Here is a 16,821-nt window from a genome sequence, read left to right as displayed (position 1 = left end):
TTCACTAAATAAAACAGTAATATCATCTTATCCAACGCTTTCATTTGGTAGATCATAAATGCTTTTCCAATTTTAGAAATCAACACAGAGTAGTAATGTATTTAAAAAAGGGGCAAAAAGTAAAGACCATAAATTCAATTAATATATTTAAAAAAAAACAGACAAAACTAAAGACCTAAAATTCATATTGGTTGATAAACGTTTGTCTACTCTGTGGTTTCTGCCCATATTTCTCACAGGTTTCACTAAACACAACAGTAAAGTTTGACACTCATTCATTTGGTTCAGAAACTCCTCTGCTGAAATTAATCTGTAAATAGTAAGAATTGGTTTATAGCTATGTTTAACAAGATTTACAAAATGTGTCCACTGTGAAAGTACAAACAATGTTTTATAATTATTATGTATGGCTACCGACAGACGTCTCCAGTAATAGACAATAGTAGAGCTCGCCCAGGAAAATACAGGGCTATGTAATTACAGGCACATGAGACTTAACAAGTTAACACCTACATGAAGCGCTTCTGGCCGGTCCCAGGAATATTGCTCTGTTTATAAACGATGGTTACCACTTACGATCAGGAAGCTACCTGCTTAGTCCGTCAATTAATTCTTTAAAAAAATAAGTACACTGCATGACATAGTTGTTTTTCACGTATCTCTAAATTCACTGTCGTTTGCCTCTTATCACCAGCGATTCCCTGCGACTCTTGATGTCCACATGGTGGACGGTTCTATCAACGCTACTTCAAAGGTGCGGGGTCGCCACTCCAACACCTTGGGACACCAACGTCCATCGTTCATTCAAGCTATGTGCCCATCCATTGCTACTTTAATAACATATCATTCATACTTACATGTAGCATGTAAGTATGAATATTTGCTGATCAAATCGATACAGCTGAAGTTTTTCTTACATGACAAACCCCCCATCCGCGTCTGCCGCCAAAATATACCGGAGGGTGGGTCATGAACCAGTTAAAAACTCAAAAATCCATGCAAGTGTGCCATTTATTTCACACGTGAGACTATAACGTGAAATGAAACACAAAATATTCAAAGCAAAAGATATTTAATCACAGTAAATGTTAACAGCGTACAATACAATACAATTTATAGTCTATTAAGTACATCAAAACAAGCTAAGTTATTCACAAATATATATATATATATATATTTATATATATAAGCGTTAGAACTAAACACAGAGCTACATATAACTTTAAAACAGCAAAATAATCTCAACGTATATAAAATGGTTTTCAAGGTCAAAACGAGATTGAAATGAGGCCGAGAAATGAAATGTCCTCCTAATTGTTTCCTATTTGTTTTTAGGTTTACAAAAACATTAGACACAAAAGATTAGAGAAGAAAGGCAGGTTATTGGATTTTTAATAAAGATACAAGAAATAACACTACCGATGTACCTCTTTTGAAACAACATTTAAATTATGTTTCGAAGAAGTAACGTAAGCTGTTCCGAACCCCCCATATCCAATCTTGTTCCCACCCTGAATTATAACTACAAAAAAATTAAATTTATAAACTAAACACAACTATGTGCTGGGCACCCAAATCGATTGATTACCCCATCAAATACAAGTTTTACTATCGATCTAACTGAATAATGCTAGTCGAGAAACTTTACGCACGACATACGCACGACGAAAGGACGAAATGTGCAGAACGTCACAGACACAGAAACAATTCATATAATTTTTTCAATTAAAAATAGCCATTTTATGCACCATAGAAGACGAGGGTAGATAAATACCTACCCTATATGCTAGGGTTATATAGGTTTTATAACCGAGTTAGATTTTTCTTTGGCAATCAGTTTGTTATTCACGTATATACGTATATTCTAAGGTACAATACCACAGAGCAAAAACCAATATTAAGTTCTTTGGAACTTAAGTGTTTTGATTTTTTTTCCGACCGTTATAGATATATCATGTTACAGATTTTTTTTAATTTTTTTAAATAGTTCTTTTCATGATAACTGTGTTATGTTCATAAATTTGCAGTTTGGCAGGTTTAAGCCATACAAGCTGTTATTTTAAAAGATGGTAGGTTTAAGCCAATTAAGCTATTATTTGCTTCGTAAAGATGTCTGTCTAACTAAGACTAGCATAATAAGATGAGTTATTAAATTCGTACATTTTTTTTTTATACGAGTATAATTGTAAAATATAGTATTTGATGGATAAACCAATCGACCCTGCTAAACTGTCCACACGAACCACCTAACGGTTATCACAATATTTCAAAACACTTAAAAAACAACACAGATTTTTGCAACCAAATAGTAACAAAACTATTTCGATTTTGCGATGCAATGATGGGCGTGCGTTTTAAATAACAATAGGGCTAATTCGCTTACTATAATTGTCAAAGCAGTATTATTTTTGTATTACGTTTTTGACTGGCTTCGGCCGTGGCCAGTTCTTCACTAAAGCGATGTGCCAAGCGATTTAGCATTACGTGGAAATATACAGCATACCCCCTAACAGTTTTTTCTTATGACAACCCTATTGAAGATAAAAGACCGACACGTGCATAGTACTTACGCTACTCTGCGCGTACCCAATAAAGTAAAGGGAGTCGCTTTATTATGATATTCCATCGTGTGTTATGGTTTTATCTGATTTCTTTCTGTAAAATATATGGCAATGGTTTACACAAACACTATAAGCGTTTCGTTTTATCAGATAAGTTTCTGAGACAGTACATAATTCACCTCTAAAACCTGTAAAATATTATTTCGGTTTTCATTTACAGAATATAATCAAGTTATATTATGTATATAATGTACTTATGTATATGCATGTCCTGTCTTTAAGAGGTTACCTATGAGAGAGAGCTTGCAGCAATAAGGCCGCATTTTAATTTACGTGTTATCTTTATTTTATATGTAATTTCGAGTTTGTGTGCAAATAAAGTATCACAATCTCTTCTTCCTCCGTATATGATATAATACAGTAATTTTAAAATAATACTGTTTTAAGCGTATCAATATCGACTTGTATTATTATTTAAAACGCACTGTTACATGGTACAAATTATGTGATGATCTATTGGCTACACGTGATGGCTATCCGCCGGTGGCGTGCAGTGTACGCGCGTACTTACAGTTTGGAGCGCAGGTCGGACGTCCCAGCGGCTAACTGTCAGGATGGCTCCTCGAACCTGGGACAAACCACTTGAAATCATCAACCTGGACAGCGCGATGCCCACTGCTGGGCAGGCCTTTTGTCACAAAGGGAGAAGTTTAGGCTTCCATCCACATTAGCCAAATTTTGATCCGCAAGCGCGTGATCTAAATGATTTCACATTTTTTGCAATATAAACTTGTACGTAATTATATGAAATCGGTGAAAAATTACGAGGAAACTGGCAGCGGTTAAACTTTTTGAGTTAAATTCCCTACATCAAAAAGCCGTAAGGGGCAATATGCTTGCCCGCAGATTCGCTGGTGCACAGCGGACGTGAAGAGTACTTTATTCAAAGCGTTCCGTCAGTCCTTCTATACCGGTGGACTGTGGATGAGTTAGACGCGCCGGGCTTACAATGCCCTGCGTGTTCAATATAACAACGCCTTTAGAATGCTGTTGAGGCTGCCGTGGCGCTGTAGCGCCTCTAAAATGTTCGCAGACAAACAAACAAATGACTTTTTTGCCATAATGCGTAACAAAGCAGCCTGTCTCCTACAGCGTTCACGTACCAGCGACAACGGCATTCTAAAGGTATTTGCTGCCAGATTCGACTGCCCTATACTGTGTCACTGTGTTAGAGTAGCAATCGAGCGAGTGTAATGTTTTTTTTTTTTTATTATTATTTAAACTAATCAATATTAACTTAGTGTTTAAGGAAAAATTGTTACTAATATACTAACAATCTATGGACGGAAACGTCTGAATTAAATGATTGATATTATTTTCTATCATTTATTATTTTTCTTTTTTTTTGAAATTATTAACAATGCTTAAAAATAAATTAAAAAACACTAATAAAAATTTATAAAAAAAACTTCCACCCTCCGCTTGCGGGGCTTTTGAATGCCCTAGCAACCGGCGGTCAGGGCTCCAGAGTGAGGAACCTCCTCACAATACGCGCCGTTTCAAGAACTACTGCCTTCTGTATCCGACCCGATCCGACTTGTGAAGTATTGTGTGAAGTATTATTTCGGGCTTCATTTACACGTTTTACATACCGCATGTTCATGGCGTTCGAGTTCCCGGCCTCCAGCTTGTAGCCCAAGCTGTTGTAGAACTTGATGAGGTGGTCTTTGCAGTCCAGCGACATCTTGTAGCAACCTAGCGCCTGCGCCAATAACGACACTGTCACTACGATCCTGGAACCACAAAAGCATTGATACGACTCATTAAAATAAGTTCAAAGTCTGAATAAAGCGTGTAAAAACGTGAGCTTAAAGAAAATCCTATTATAATATTTAAAAATTACAAAATAAATTAATATACTACGACAATACACACATCGCATTCTAGCCCCAAAGTAAGAGCTGGTTCAGACATGGCAGATTCCGCGCGGATGCAATCGCAAATCGAACGGTTAGACCGCGCGGATCTTATTTATATAAATTTATAATTAAATAATTTATATACTACGACAACGCAGACATCGCCATCTAGCCCCAAAAGTAAGCGTAGCTTGTGTTATGGGTACTGAGATGACTGATGAATATTTTAATGAATATAATACACAAAAAACATTCATGCCGAAAAACATTCATGCTCATCACACAAACATTTTCCAGCTGTGGGAATCGAACCGACGACCTTAGACTCAGAAAGCAGGGTCGCTGCAAACAGCGTCAGTCGGCCACCCATATTTACAATAGCGTCTATTCTTTTGTTCATTTTATTTGAGTCAGGCTCAAATAAAAGCTAAGGAGCTAGTGGAGATTTTTGTCTTCGGAAAAAAGGCTCTTTTTGTGCACTAGACAGGTTAGTTTTATATCGTGCAATAAGTACACACATATTGCTTCTTCGACTTCCATCATTGGAATGACTGCCACCACAGCACTCTGCAGTCACACCCGCGCACCTCTGAACACCTGCGGTTTGAACCGGGCGGTTTTAATCCGCGCGGAGTCCGCCATGTCTGAACTAGCTCTAAGCGTTAGCTTGTGTTATGGGTACTAAGATGACTGATGAATTATATACATAAATACTTATAACATACATATAAACACCCAGACGCTGAAAATCATTCATGTTCATCACACAAACATTTTCTAGTTGTGGGAATCGAACCCACGGCCTTGGACTCTATATATACTCTAAAAATAGGATCGCTGCCCACTGCGCCATTCGGCCGTCAAAAAGCGAATATGAATAGTAAAAAAGCGTGGTTATGAATTGCTCTAACTTGATAGCGGAATATTAATTCGACTGTGAGATGGTGATAACAAAAAAAAGACCCGGTTTAGCTTGTTATAGGAAACTTAGTTTGTTATGGGCAACTAAATATCAGGGAAAATCAAAGTCCACGTAGACCTAGTTGCGTAATACAGCAAATATATCATGCCTTTATTGCCGAAATAACTTTAAAGTTTAACAAAGATTTAAATTAAACATCATATGTAAATTATTGAATAGTCGGTTACGCTAATACGGCGGTAAATATATTTCCACTTACAATTTCCCTAGTTGTTTTCCCCTATATGTATCGTTGACAACTACGTCTTCAAGTCGGCCGCGCTGGAAAAGAGACAAAACACAGTAAATAAGATACTTTCCACACTACTGTATTTAAGTACTACTAGTAGATATTATATATCCCCACTAATCCCTACTAATATTATAAATGTGAATATAAGTTTGTTTGTTACGCTTTCACGCAAAAACTTCCTAACCGATCCTCATGAAACTTTGTACACATATTCTTGGAAGTGTTGGAAGTAATATAGAATACTTTTTATCCTGACATAAAGCTCGGTTCCTTTGGGAGAGGGGATGAGTGTTTGACGATTTTACACCATAACTCCGACAAATAATAACCGATAATTATTATTGTACTATAGAGGTTATGATATGTGTTTAATTTTGCCCAAACTGTGGTTGGAGTAAGAGGACAGAACTCCTCAGCGGACAGCAGCAAACCCCTCATTTAAGGCTTAGCGATACAGAATACTTTATTTTTTTTTAGATCTACAACTAAACTTAATGCCACATGAAAAAACAAAATCAAACGCAGACGAAGTCGCGGGCAACAGCTAGTATACATATATAGTAGATATACAACGTGTAAATGAAAACCGAAAAAATACTTCAGAGGCTTTAGAGGTACATTATTTGCTGTATCTGAGACAGATCTGTGAAACCGAAACCGTAATAGTTCTTGAGTAAACTATTGAAAGAAATCATATACAGCCCTAAAATAACATGCCAAAGTAAAATCAAGTGACCGTGACCCCTGTTACTTTATTAGGTACGCGTCGCGTAGCGTAGGTACTATGCACGTGTCGGTATTATATCTTCCATAGGGTTGTCATAAGTAAACACTTGAGTAAACAAAAAAATAATAAAGTATTATGAGACTTTGACTTTTGACTTTCACTTTATAAATTTTTCAAGTGGCGTAAACGGAACTCACCACAGAGCAGTTGTGAATGAATTTCTGTTCAATCGTGAGTGTGGCTGCGCCGATGATTTTGGAAATGCGTTTGTCCTCTATCACTGTGACGTAATATCCGCCGGAACTCTTCATTTGCGTGAAACGCTCTAAAATAATTAAAAAAAAACAAATATTATAGATATTTCATTAAATTACAACTTATCTGTTAAATTTATAATTGGCAAATGCAAGATGTCTTCCGATCCGCACTGAGCCAGTGTGGTCAGTGGCGTCCACGGGGTTTTTCGCCAGGGTATGCATAAAGAAGGAAGATGGCATGAAATGAAAAAAAAATCTCCTTTATGAGACATAAATAAATTCTAGGGTAAGCTAGTGCTTTTGTGCTTGTATGAAGTGCATGCCACTGAGTGTGGTGGACTACGGCCTAAACCCTTCTCATTATGGGAGGAGACCCAACCCTGTAGTGGACCGGCAATTGGTTGATGGTGATGATGATGAATATAAGATTATTATAACAAATATATTAACAGGCTTAGTTTTTGAAAAACGCCGCACCAGAGCCAGCGCAGAAACCAGAGCAGACCAGAGAAGATTCTGATATTTTGCCGTCGGGATCGGACCTAGGACTTCCACACATAAGACCACAGCGCTAACCACTGCACCAGGAAGGTCGTCAACCCTATCCGAAAAACCTTGTAGATAGGACTTTTGATTTTTATAGCGTTATAAAAACTGTAAACGCGTCTATTGATTATGTTGATAAGCACCTAAAAACTTTGTTATAATAATAAAATACCTATTGATAAGAAAATCAAACATCACAAGTGTTTTAGTAAAAGTTATCGGAACATGAATCATCGGTTTGTAAATATAATATTAACTGATATCTTTAAACGAGCAATTCTTGTGTATATATAATTGGAATCTCGGAATCAGCTACGATTTTCATGAATTTAGTATACAGGGGTTTCGGGGGCGATAAATCGATCTAGCTAGGATTCATTTATATTGGAACCTCGGGCAAAAACAGCAAAAAATATCCTTTTTGAGAGATTCTGATGCGTGCGATGCGTGAACGGTAAACGTTACGCCAAACGACGGAAGTATGTAGTAAGTATATCGGAATTGTTGTTACTTTAAAGTTCTATACTGTTTTATAGAACCGCGACAAATTACGAATATTTTTTAAGTCGGCTCATTAGCGGACGAAGTCGCGCGGGTCCGCTAGTATAATATTAACTGATAACGTGATTTTCAGTGACAAATCAACTTTAACTGAGGATAGGTGTACTGCATTTTATCTAACATGTCTTGTATTCGCCATATTGGATTTATTGTGACGTCGTATGAATACTTGGTTTTCTAAAAGGTAGCCAACGACAACCAAATTATTGAAATCAGCCTAACAAGGCATCACAAAAGTTGAACATCTATGCTTGTACATACATACATAGACTGTTAAACACATTGCGTTTAACAGTCAGTCAGTGAGTACAGTGAATCAGTCAGTGAGTACAGTGAGCTCAACTTAACTTTCAGTGGGCCGAGTTCGAATCCCAGCACGCACCTCTAACTTTCCTAAGTTATGAGCGTTTTTTAAGTAATTAAAATATCACTCGCTTCAACGGTGAAGGAAAACATCGTGAGGAAACCTGCATGCCTGAGAGTTCTACATAATGTTCTCGAATGTGTGTGGAGTCCACCAATCCGCACTGGGCCAGCGTGGTGGACTACGGCCTTAACCCTTTCTCATTGTGGGAGACCCGTGCCCTGTAGTGGGCCAGTAATGGGTCGATATGATGATGACGATGAAGGTTCTGGTTCTTAGGATTACGTACACGATAGACAGGTATGGTAACACTAGGTTGCTCTATAATTCAAGAAGGTGATATAGACAAGGTCGGTGGGTTACGCATGAAAAGTTCCTTCTTTAGGCTTATGTGAATAAAGCAATATTTAATTTTGACTTTAAGTATACATTTTATACTATACTAGAGGAGCCCAGCGAGTGAATAGTGAATCTAAACCATCCAAGGTGCCACCCAAACGCATGCCAAAAAAATCATTCAAATCGGTCCAGCCGTTTAGGAGGTGTTCAGTGACATACACACACACACAAGAAATATATATATAAAGATTTATTTATTACAAGTATATTTATTACGAGCTTTGTATAAGGACAAGAATTTATATGGCCTAGAAATAAGTCTATCTTTATCATAACATATTATTAAAATACTGACACCGTTTATTTTGTTTAAAGTAAAAGTCAAAAATTCTCGGTCATGCACTGCTTATGTGGAGGTAGGTAATTATTATTATTTTTAAATAGCAACGCAATATTATTTTGGAATGCTAGTTTCGTTATCTCTCGTCAGTCGATTGCGCTAATAACCTCTTTGTTACCTTAATATCTAAATATACTACGACAATACACACATAGCCTTCTTGCCCCAAAGGAAGCGTAGCTTGTATTATTGGTACTAAGATGACTGATGAATATGTCTATAAATAATATAATAAAAGCGCATTAGGTAGGAGCTCGACTACACATTCGGAGGCCGAGTGGTTTCGTAATTGCATTTACCTTTATTCTTTTGCCACTGAGGCACGTTAATGAGCTTAGAACACCGCATTGACTGAATTTTTTTTTAACGTTACTTTTTTGTAATTATAGCGTTTAAACGGCCATTTATAATTTGTGAATTTTCTCGGGTTTTTGCGCTAACTCGGAAATCGAACCCATTATCTCGTGATCAACATTCGAACGTGCTAACCACAATTTTATTATCACCTTCATAATCAACTCCAAGATACGGTTCTACTCTCTACTACGGGTAGTCGACCACGCAGGCCAAGTGCGAAAAAGTACACTTCACACGCCTTTGAGAACATGCACAGTTCCCCACGATTGCTTATATAAAAACGCACATAACTATGAAAGTGATGATAAGGGGTGCGTGCCGGGAATCGAACTCGGTCCCCGCAAAAGGGATGCCGAAGCTCTCACCACAAGGCTATCACCGCATATGACCACAAGTTACAAGGTAGTTATCAGTATAGCCATAAATAACTACACGCCACATTTTTTACATAATTAAAGTCGATCAGGAACAAAACAGGTTTGAATGTCATTTATACTACACTCTTACTAGTTTGGAAGGTCAGCAGGCATGTTTAATACAATACCTAACTAGTCTCATAAAGAGACTAGTTGGTGCCCCCGTTTCGATCGGGCTTTTTTTATTCGTACGGACCCCGTCCATCTTTATGCGATAAAAAGTAGCCTATATGCTAATCGAGGGAACAATCCATTCCAAATTTCAGTCCAATCTGTTTAGTTGTTTTTGCGTGCAATAGTAACAAAAAACATCCATATAAACTTTGAAGTAGGAGGATTTGCTCACTCACAATCGTTATCGCGAATCGAAACGCCAAAGTAACCTGGAATATCTTTGACATATGATTCATTCAGTCATCTTCATCTTTATCAACGTGTCAAACTATTTTACGGACTCCCACTGCTCGGTCTAGCGGCTCCATGAAACTTGTTTTACCGCCGAGTCAGCTTCATGGGACGACCACGGGATCCTACGGGAGTATGGGGTGAGAAAAATATGGACGTTGCAGTCCCTGACTAAAACTATTCAGTCCAAGACTAATGGAAAGCCTGGCCTGAATGACGAATTTCATGGCTGAAATCTCTGCACATGTGCTGTAGTTCAATACGAGTACATAGTTACGAGTATGTTTGTTTGTTTGGTATCTATACATATCTAAGCCGAAGATAGGTCTCCGGTATAAGGGCAACGCAGCTATATATCGCATAAAATTATTAAATATTAACTTATTACTATTAAATATTAATTTATTGAAATATATATGGTGTCATCAGAACTCAAAAATTAAGTCGATTTTTCTCAAGGTTACATGATTGTTAATTAACAATTTTTTCCAATCTCTGGTGTTACAAAAGTCATCATAAAATTTTAGATAATTTCGCTTAGTAGAGTGGAACGTAATAAAATTTTATCACATAATCTTTAGTTTTAAATTTTTTAATTTTACATTTTGTTTGTTTTAGTTGTTTTAGTTGTTTGTTCATTTTGTTTGTTTTAAATGAGGTAAAAATAAAAATATTTATGGTAAATGTACCGTAAGTAACACCTACACCTCAGGGACTTCAATTCTGTGGTCTCATGTTTGATGTTGAGGGCTGCGCCATAACTAACATACCCTGCGAAATGTAGCTATATTTGTAGTGATGCTTGCCCACTTACTGTGTACCATCAACTTAGTCTGCCAACTATTGCTTTAAAAAAATAAACATTACAAAAAAATAGTTGACACATATAATATATATAATTAAAATAGCTACAACTCACCATCAAACTGTTTTCTTGTTATATTGCCCGTATTTGTTAACTGACTGAGCAATTGCAAGAATCCTTTATCAAAATCAGCTCGCTGTAATGGCCTCACTACCATCCATTCTTCACCAGGCTGCGCTGCACTTATCTGAGGACTGAACTTAGCTGGACTCCTGCTGAAGTCCAGCTTCTGAAGAATGTTGGGCTGGTACAGATATTCAGAGTTAGCCTCCTGGAATTAATGAATTAATTCAAAAATTGGAAAAAATCCAATGTATAACGGCCGGGTTGCATTTCAAATGATTACATTAGATTGACATTCTCTTTTGATAATATAATAATGACTTCATAATTGAATTGAAATTGAATTCATAAATAAATCCTCTTATTGCGAGAGACCTTTGGTCCAGCCGTGGACTGGTCTTAGGGTATTGATGCTCATAATAAATATTGGGCACAGATACGGATTAGGTAGCAGTAATAGCTTAGTAGTTAGAGCTTAAACATCCCTTTTAGAGGGACCAAATTCAGTCCCCCCCGCACCCGCCTCCAATTTGATTAAGAGTTGTATGCGTTTTTTTTTCAAGCAATTAAAATATGGTGAAGGAAAACACTGATGAAACCGGAGTGTCCGAGAGGTGTTCTCAAGGGCATCTGCTGTGTACCAATCCAAACTTGGCCAGCATGGACACAGACGTAGGTTTGTACAATTATTATTTATATGTTCGCTATCTCACATCTACACAGATTAGCTGTCTAATTACACTTTTTACAGTAAAAACTTAGTAAATAAAGTGAATTTGGGTAAAATTCTTAAATTTATCTACTTCTATAACATCACATCACATCTACACAGAATAGCTATCTCTAATTATACTTTTTAATGTAAAAACATAGTAAATAAAGTGAATTTGGGTAAAATTCTTAAATTTATCCACTTCTATAACATTCAAAGCATGGTTACATTTAAAACCTTTGAACTCTGCTTATTGGAAAACAGAAGCAAAGTCATGAAATGTTTATTAAAATTTAGTAAAGAATAATGCTATCCTGTTTATTACTTTGCTTGGATTTATTTTCCTAAACTTCTCGGTTAAAGGTTGTCTGGACAGGATTGCACTTAGCGATGAGGATGACTATGTACAATTTTTTTTAATTTTATGTGTCTTAGGTGAAATAATGTTGTTGTGTTTTAGGTGAAATAGATTATTAATTAAATAAAAAATATCTTCAATGAAAAAAAAATTATACCTCATTACTGTGACGTTTCTCCAAACCCATGATGTCCGTGTATTCGAAAACTAGTCAAGAATATTAGAAAGAACTCCAAAAACACTCCTGTTACATTATCACCATATGAATACACCATAGAATATTAATGGACATGCGTATTCCCTGCGCTAAGACCTTAACGCTTGTTCGCGTGGCAGTCTAGCAAGTAAATAGAAATGTCGCGGTCAGAATAAGCTTATTGATTGGAGATTTGGATTGCGAAACGGAGCTATTGGTCGGCTGCAAGTGCAAGCCCACAACTAAAAGTGAAAGTAAAATTTCCGGTAAAATTCCAATAGTACGTCAATTAGCAAGTCTGTAGGTACCGAAATGTGTTTAACGGTTACCATTTAACTAATTATAACTATTAGTGCGTTTAAATACTAATTACCATATACCTAACTCTATTTAAATGTAAAACTTATTTGTATTTTAGTTCGACTTAGTAGGTATTTTCAATTCAATTCAATTCTTGTTTATGGCTTTTGTCTGTGCCAACTGGGCACAAGGTATTTCGCCAATGTCTTGTAGATGAAGAAGGCACGAAGGAGATTGATCGGTGAAACTAATGAAAAGTTAATTTTGAATTTGTACCAAGAAATAGTTGTTATTAGCTAGTTAGCTCTTTAACCTAAGGACACAGACAACATATGCATATATATCTTACACGGATATTTTTTGTACATTATACTTTAATTTTATTACTTACTATATATTTACATAAAAATCTACAATAAGGACTGAAAACAAACATTAAAAAACATTTAACACTCAAAGGACGGGGGACTTTGGGAGGAAGAATGGTGGGATTATGAAGGTTAACTCATGTTTCTTGGGACGTAAACTTTTACAGTTCCACTGTAGCAGGGTTATTGGGCCCATTTTGGAGTAGTTTAAAAAGTTGGCTTAAGTTTTTGGCAACGTTGGGCGGTAAGGGAATTTCACTACATGGAGCGACAATACTAAGTAGAAATTCGGAGATAAACTCAAGCATTTTACCTTGGGAGGGAGGGTTCTCAACATTGTTGTTGAGAGCGCATCCATTAGGAAGGGATGAGGAGTAATCACCGACAATAGTCTGAACAGCTTTTTTATCGTAGCCCTTTGCTAGAGGAGCTCGGGGACGAGGAGAGCGGAAAACTGTTTGCCGGTAGGAGGTTTTGGAGGAAGTTACATTAGTAGGAGTAAACATTTCTTTTGTTATCTCAGCATAGGACCTGCGGACAGGAGGAAACTGAGATGATGCTTCAATGTAAGATTTATTATTCTGAGACATGACCATTTTAATAGATTGCTGCCTGGAGAATTCTGGGCAGTCTTTATCAGTAGCAAAATGACTACCAGAGCAGTGTAAACATGTAGATAATTCCTTGATGACCAAACATGAGTCACCTGTATGGGGCTGAGCACATCTGTAGCATCTGGGCTTAGATCTGCAGATTGTTTTAATGTGGCCAAAACGGCAGCAGTTCTGGCACTGTATTGTTGGAAGTTTATATGTTTCAACTGGCAGTGAGGTGTGGTATGAATATACCTTAGCAGGAAGCATTTGCCCCCTGAAGGTTAGGACAACAGATTGGGTAGGCACCCAAGTGATGACACCCTCTGTGACAGATTTTCTGTTCAGTCGCCTTGATTTCAGAACCTCACCACAGCCAGGCGGGAGCTCTAGCGAATCAACAAGCTCGTCCATCGACCAGTCCACGGGAACTCCTTTCACCAGCCCCATTCTGGTTATGTTGTATGTGGGAATTATAGCTCTATATTTGCATAACTTCAAAACTGGACTAACCAGAAAGTTGTTGGCAGCTTGGGCAGAAGTAAACTCTACAGTAATTTTGTTGCGGCCTATATTTTTGACGCCGTCGTGGATAATTGAACCAATTTTGTGTTTGTGCAAGAATTGACCGAAATTTATAGCCCGTAATGACGCTCCAGAGGATGGGTCCTCCACTTCCCGTGAGACTTGGACGATAAAAGGCCCATTATCATCGTCAGAGTATGACTTGGCGCCTTCGGTGAAGGAAGGATGTATGTAAAGGCTTTGAACGGATGGGTTTACCTGAGTAGGATCAGTTATAGTTTTTTTGGCCGCATATACGTTGGTATCCTCTCCTTGTCGTTTGCGAGACGAGGCTGATGCCCCCGGGTCGGGCGGCTCAGGAGGTGTATCTAGATCCATTTTACTGGAAACACTATAACTACAGACACATAATAAATATTTAACCAACACCAAATACGGTTAGATTTATACGAATATCACCAATAACAACTATTTCTGCTGCTGTGTAAATTCACATAAAACACCGAAATTACACCGGAATCTCACTAACACGTGTGCACAAATTGACAGGCCAAGTTACAGTTCAATATAAACAACACCAAATCCTTTTCAAGACGAGTTTACAGTAAAATCAAAGAAAAATTTGAGAAAACCGCGTCCGCCATGTACGAAGTTTCCCGCCGAAAGCAGTAGGTATTTTATTTGAAATTTGAACTTTGAAGAGCATATATGTCACTGTCAAAATTACTGTAACCTAAGACAATAACATAACAACAAATTTGTAGAATAGCTTTTTTTTCTCTTTCTCCTGTCGTGTTTGTAGCTATGGGTATTGTGTGTATATATATTATACTAGCCGTTTCCAGCCCGCTTCGCTGGGCGAATTGAAAAAGGAAATAAATTACATTTTATGTTTCATTTTTTTCATATTTTTATTATTCTCCTTTTTTTTTATTTTTGTATGAACATAAATAGGCCCCGCGGATAGAACTGTAAGCATCGATATTGTTTAGACTTACTCAAATTCCAAATTCCATCGATTTAGCCTGTATCTTTCATCCAGGTGATTTTTCTCACTAATATTCATTGTAACTTTCAATGTGCAATCATTATAACATTTCCGTGCCTTTCTTCCAAAAATTAATAATAATTGACATGAAGAAAAAAATTTTAAATGAGCATTGAAAGTTTAAGTTAAAGTCATTGCAAGTCTCATATGTGAAGTTGAAATCTGTCTAGGTTCAAGTGCGACGAATTTTCTGTTAACTAAAATTTTCTCCGTGACATCAATTTTTTATAGAAAATTAATTGTGCAGGTTTTTTATGAATTCTATTGGAATAAGTAACTAAATTTCTTTTCCACATCTCATGTGCTTGGAAAATGCATTCATTTTAATCTGTTACATTTCCGCGATCCCGCAATAAAAGAATTCGTCGGTTATGCAGTCTGCAAAAGTAAAATGAATGTAAAATTCTTAGTCCGTTGATTGGATAGCTACATGTAAAGTTAAGTTTTTGAAACCTCTCAATGACTTTTTCTCCGCTGCCGATTGTTGTAAGGAAATACACGAATATCCCTACATACACGAAGATCCCCACCAAATTTGGAGTCTGTAGAAGTTACAGGTTAGAAATAAAAATTTTAGATTTTAACACCCACCCCCGCAATTCCTGTCGGAAGTAGACTTTATTGAAATCCATTTTGAGATGTTCTTTATGTGAATAATAAAAGATTCCTACCATATTTAGAATTTTTAGAAGCTATATTTCGAAATTGAAATTTTTTATTGTTAACACCCACCCCCGCGAACCTTATTGGAGGTGATTCATTGTAAAATCCGCTCGAAGATCATTTTTATATTACATATAGAATACTCTCACTAAATTTGGAGTCTATAGGAGCTATCGCTTGGAAATTGAAAATTTTTATTGTTAACGCCCCTGCAATCTTCTTTGGGGTGGGATATCGTAAAATTTGTTCATAAATCATTTTTACATCACTTATAGAAAATTCCTACAAAATTTGGAGCTTGTAGGAGCTTTAGCTGGAAAATTAAAAATATTAATTGTTAATACCCACCCCCGCAACCCCCTGTGGGGTGAGCTATCGTAAAATTCGTTCATAGCCTATTTCTACACCTCTTACAGAAGATTCCTACCAAATTTGAAGTCTATAGGAGCTATAGTTTAAAAACGGGAATTGTTCATTGTTAACGCCCCCGCAATCCCCTTTGGGGAATGAATTTCTTAAAATCTATTCATAGCTGACCTCTACATAGCAAAAGTAATATTCCTACCAAGTTTCACGTTTCTAAGTCTTATGGTTCCCGAGATTTCGTGGTGAGTGACTATATAGATGGGAATTCTTCGATTATCATCGAAATTTTTAACTTTTTATCGGGCTTTTTTAAAATTTTCTTACATACAAAACTTTCTCCTGACAATTCTGAAGATAAAAAAAAAGCCCAATTGGTCCAGCCGTTCTCCACTACCGTGAGTAGATTCTTAGCTGAATGTAAAAAACCATAATCCGTTTAATACACTCTGTTGAAATCCATGAAAACAAAAGAATCAAGAGAAAATGCTTATCTTTTGTTTTTATTAGCGGGATAAATGTTCATAAAAGTAAAACAGCAATAAAAAAATGAAGGAATGTTGGAATTCAAAAAATAGATAGCCATAAACCATCTAGGAAAAATTTCGCATCGAATGGTGGTAGTTTCATGTCGATACGATCAGTGGTTTAGGCGTGATTGAGCCTCAAACGAAGACCATTTTCATTATATATATATAGAT

General features: G+C 36.7%; 1 protein-coding gene across 2 annotated transcripts; it reads right to left on the bottom strand.

The window, feature by feature from the left end:
* Nucleotides 1-129: 129 nt before the first annotated feature.
* LOC120632093 (probable glucosamine 6-phosphate N-acetyltransferase) lies at nucleotides 130-12,684 on the bottom strand. Of its 2 annotated transcripts, XM_039901883.1 has the most exons (7): nucleotides 12,222-12,684; nucleotides 10,986-11,202; nucleotides 6,619-6,746; nucleotides 5,662-5,723; nucleotides 4,214-4,354; nucleotides 3,133-3,189; nucleotides 130-310 (listed from the first exon to the last, which is right to left on the bottom strand). In XM_039901883.1, the coding sequence occupies exons 1-6, from the start codon at nucleotides 12,249-12,251 to the stop codon at nucleotides 3,171-3,173; spliced, it is 597 nt and encodes a 198-aa protein (XP_039757817.1). In that variant the 5' UTR covers nucleotides 12,252-12,684; the 3' UTR covers nucleotides 130-310; nucleotides 3,133-3,170. The 2 variants fall into 2 exon arrangements, with proteins under 2 accessions (XP_039757817.1, XP_039757815.1); XM_039901881.1 differs by lacking the exon at nucleotides 130-310 and having other exon boundaries at nucleotides 1,056-3,189.
* Between the last annotated feature and the right edge of the window lie 4,137 nt (nucleotides 12,685-16,821).

Source organism: Pararge aegeria, chromosome 19 (genome assembly GCF_905163445.1).
Source record: "Pararge aegeria chromosome 19, ilParAegt1.1, whole genome shotgun sequence".
Taxonomy (NCBI): domain Eukaryota; kingdom Metazoa; phylum Arthropoda; class Insecta; order Lepidoptera; family Nymphalidae; genus Pararge; species Pararge aegeria.
The sequence above is the reverse complement of the archived record's forward strand: the minus strand, read 5'-3'. Positions and strand labels throughout refer to the sequence as shown.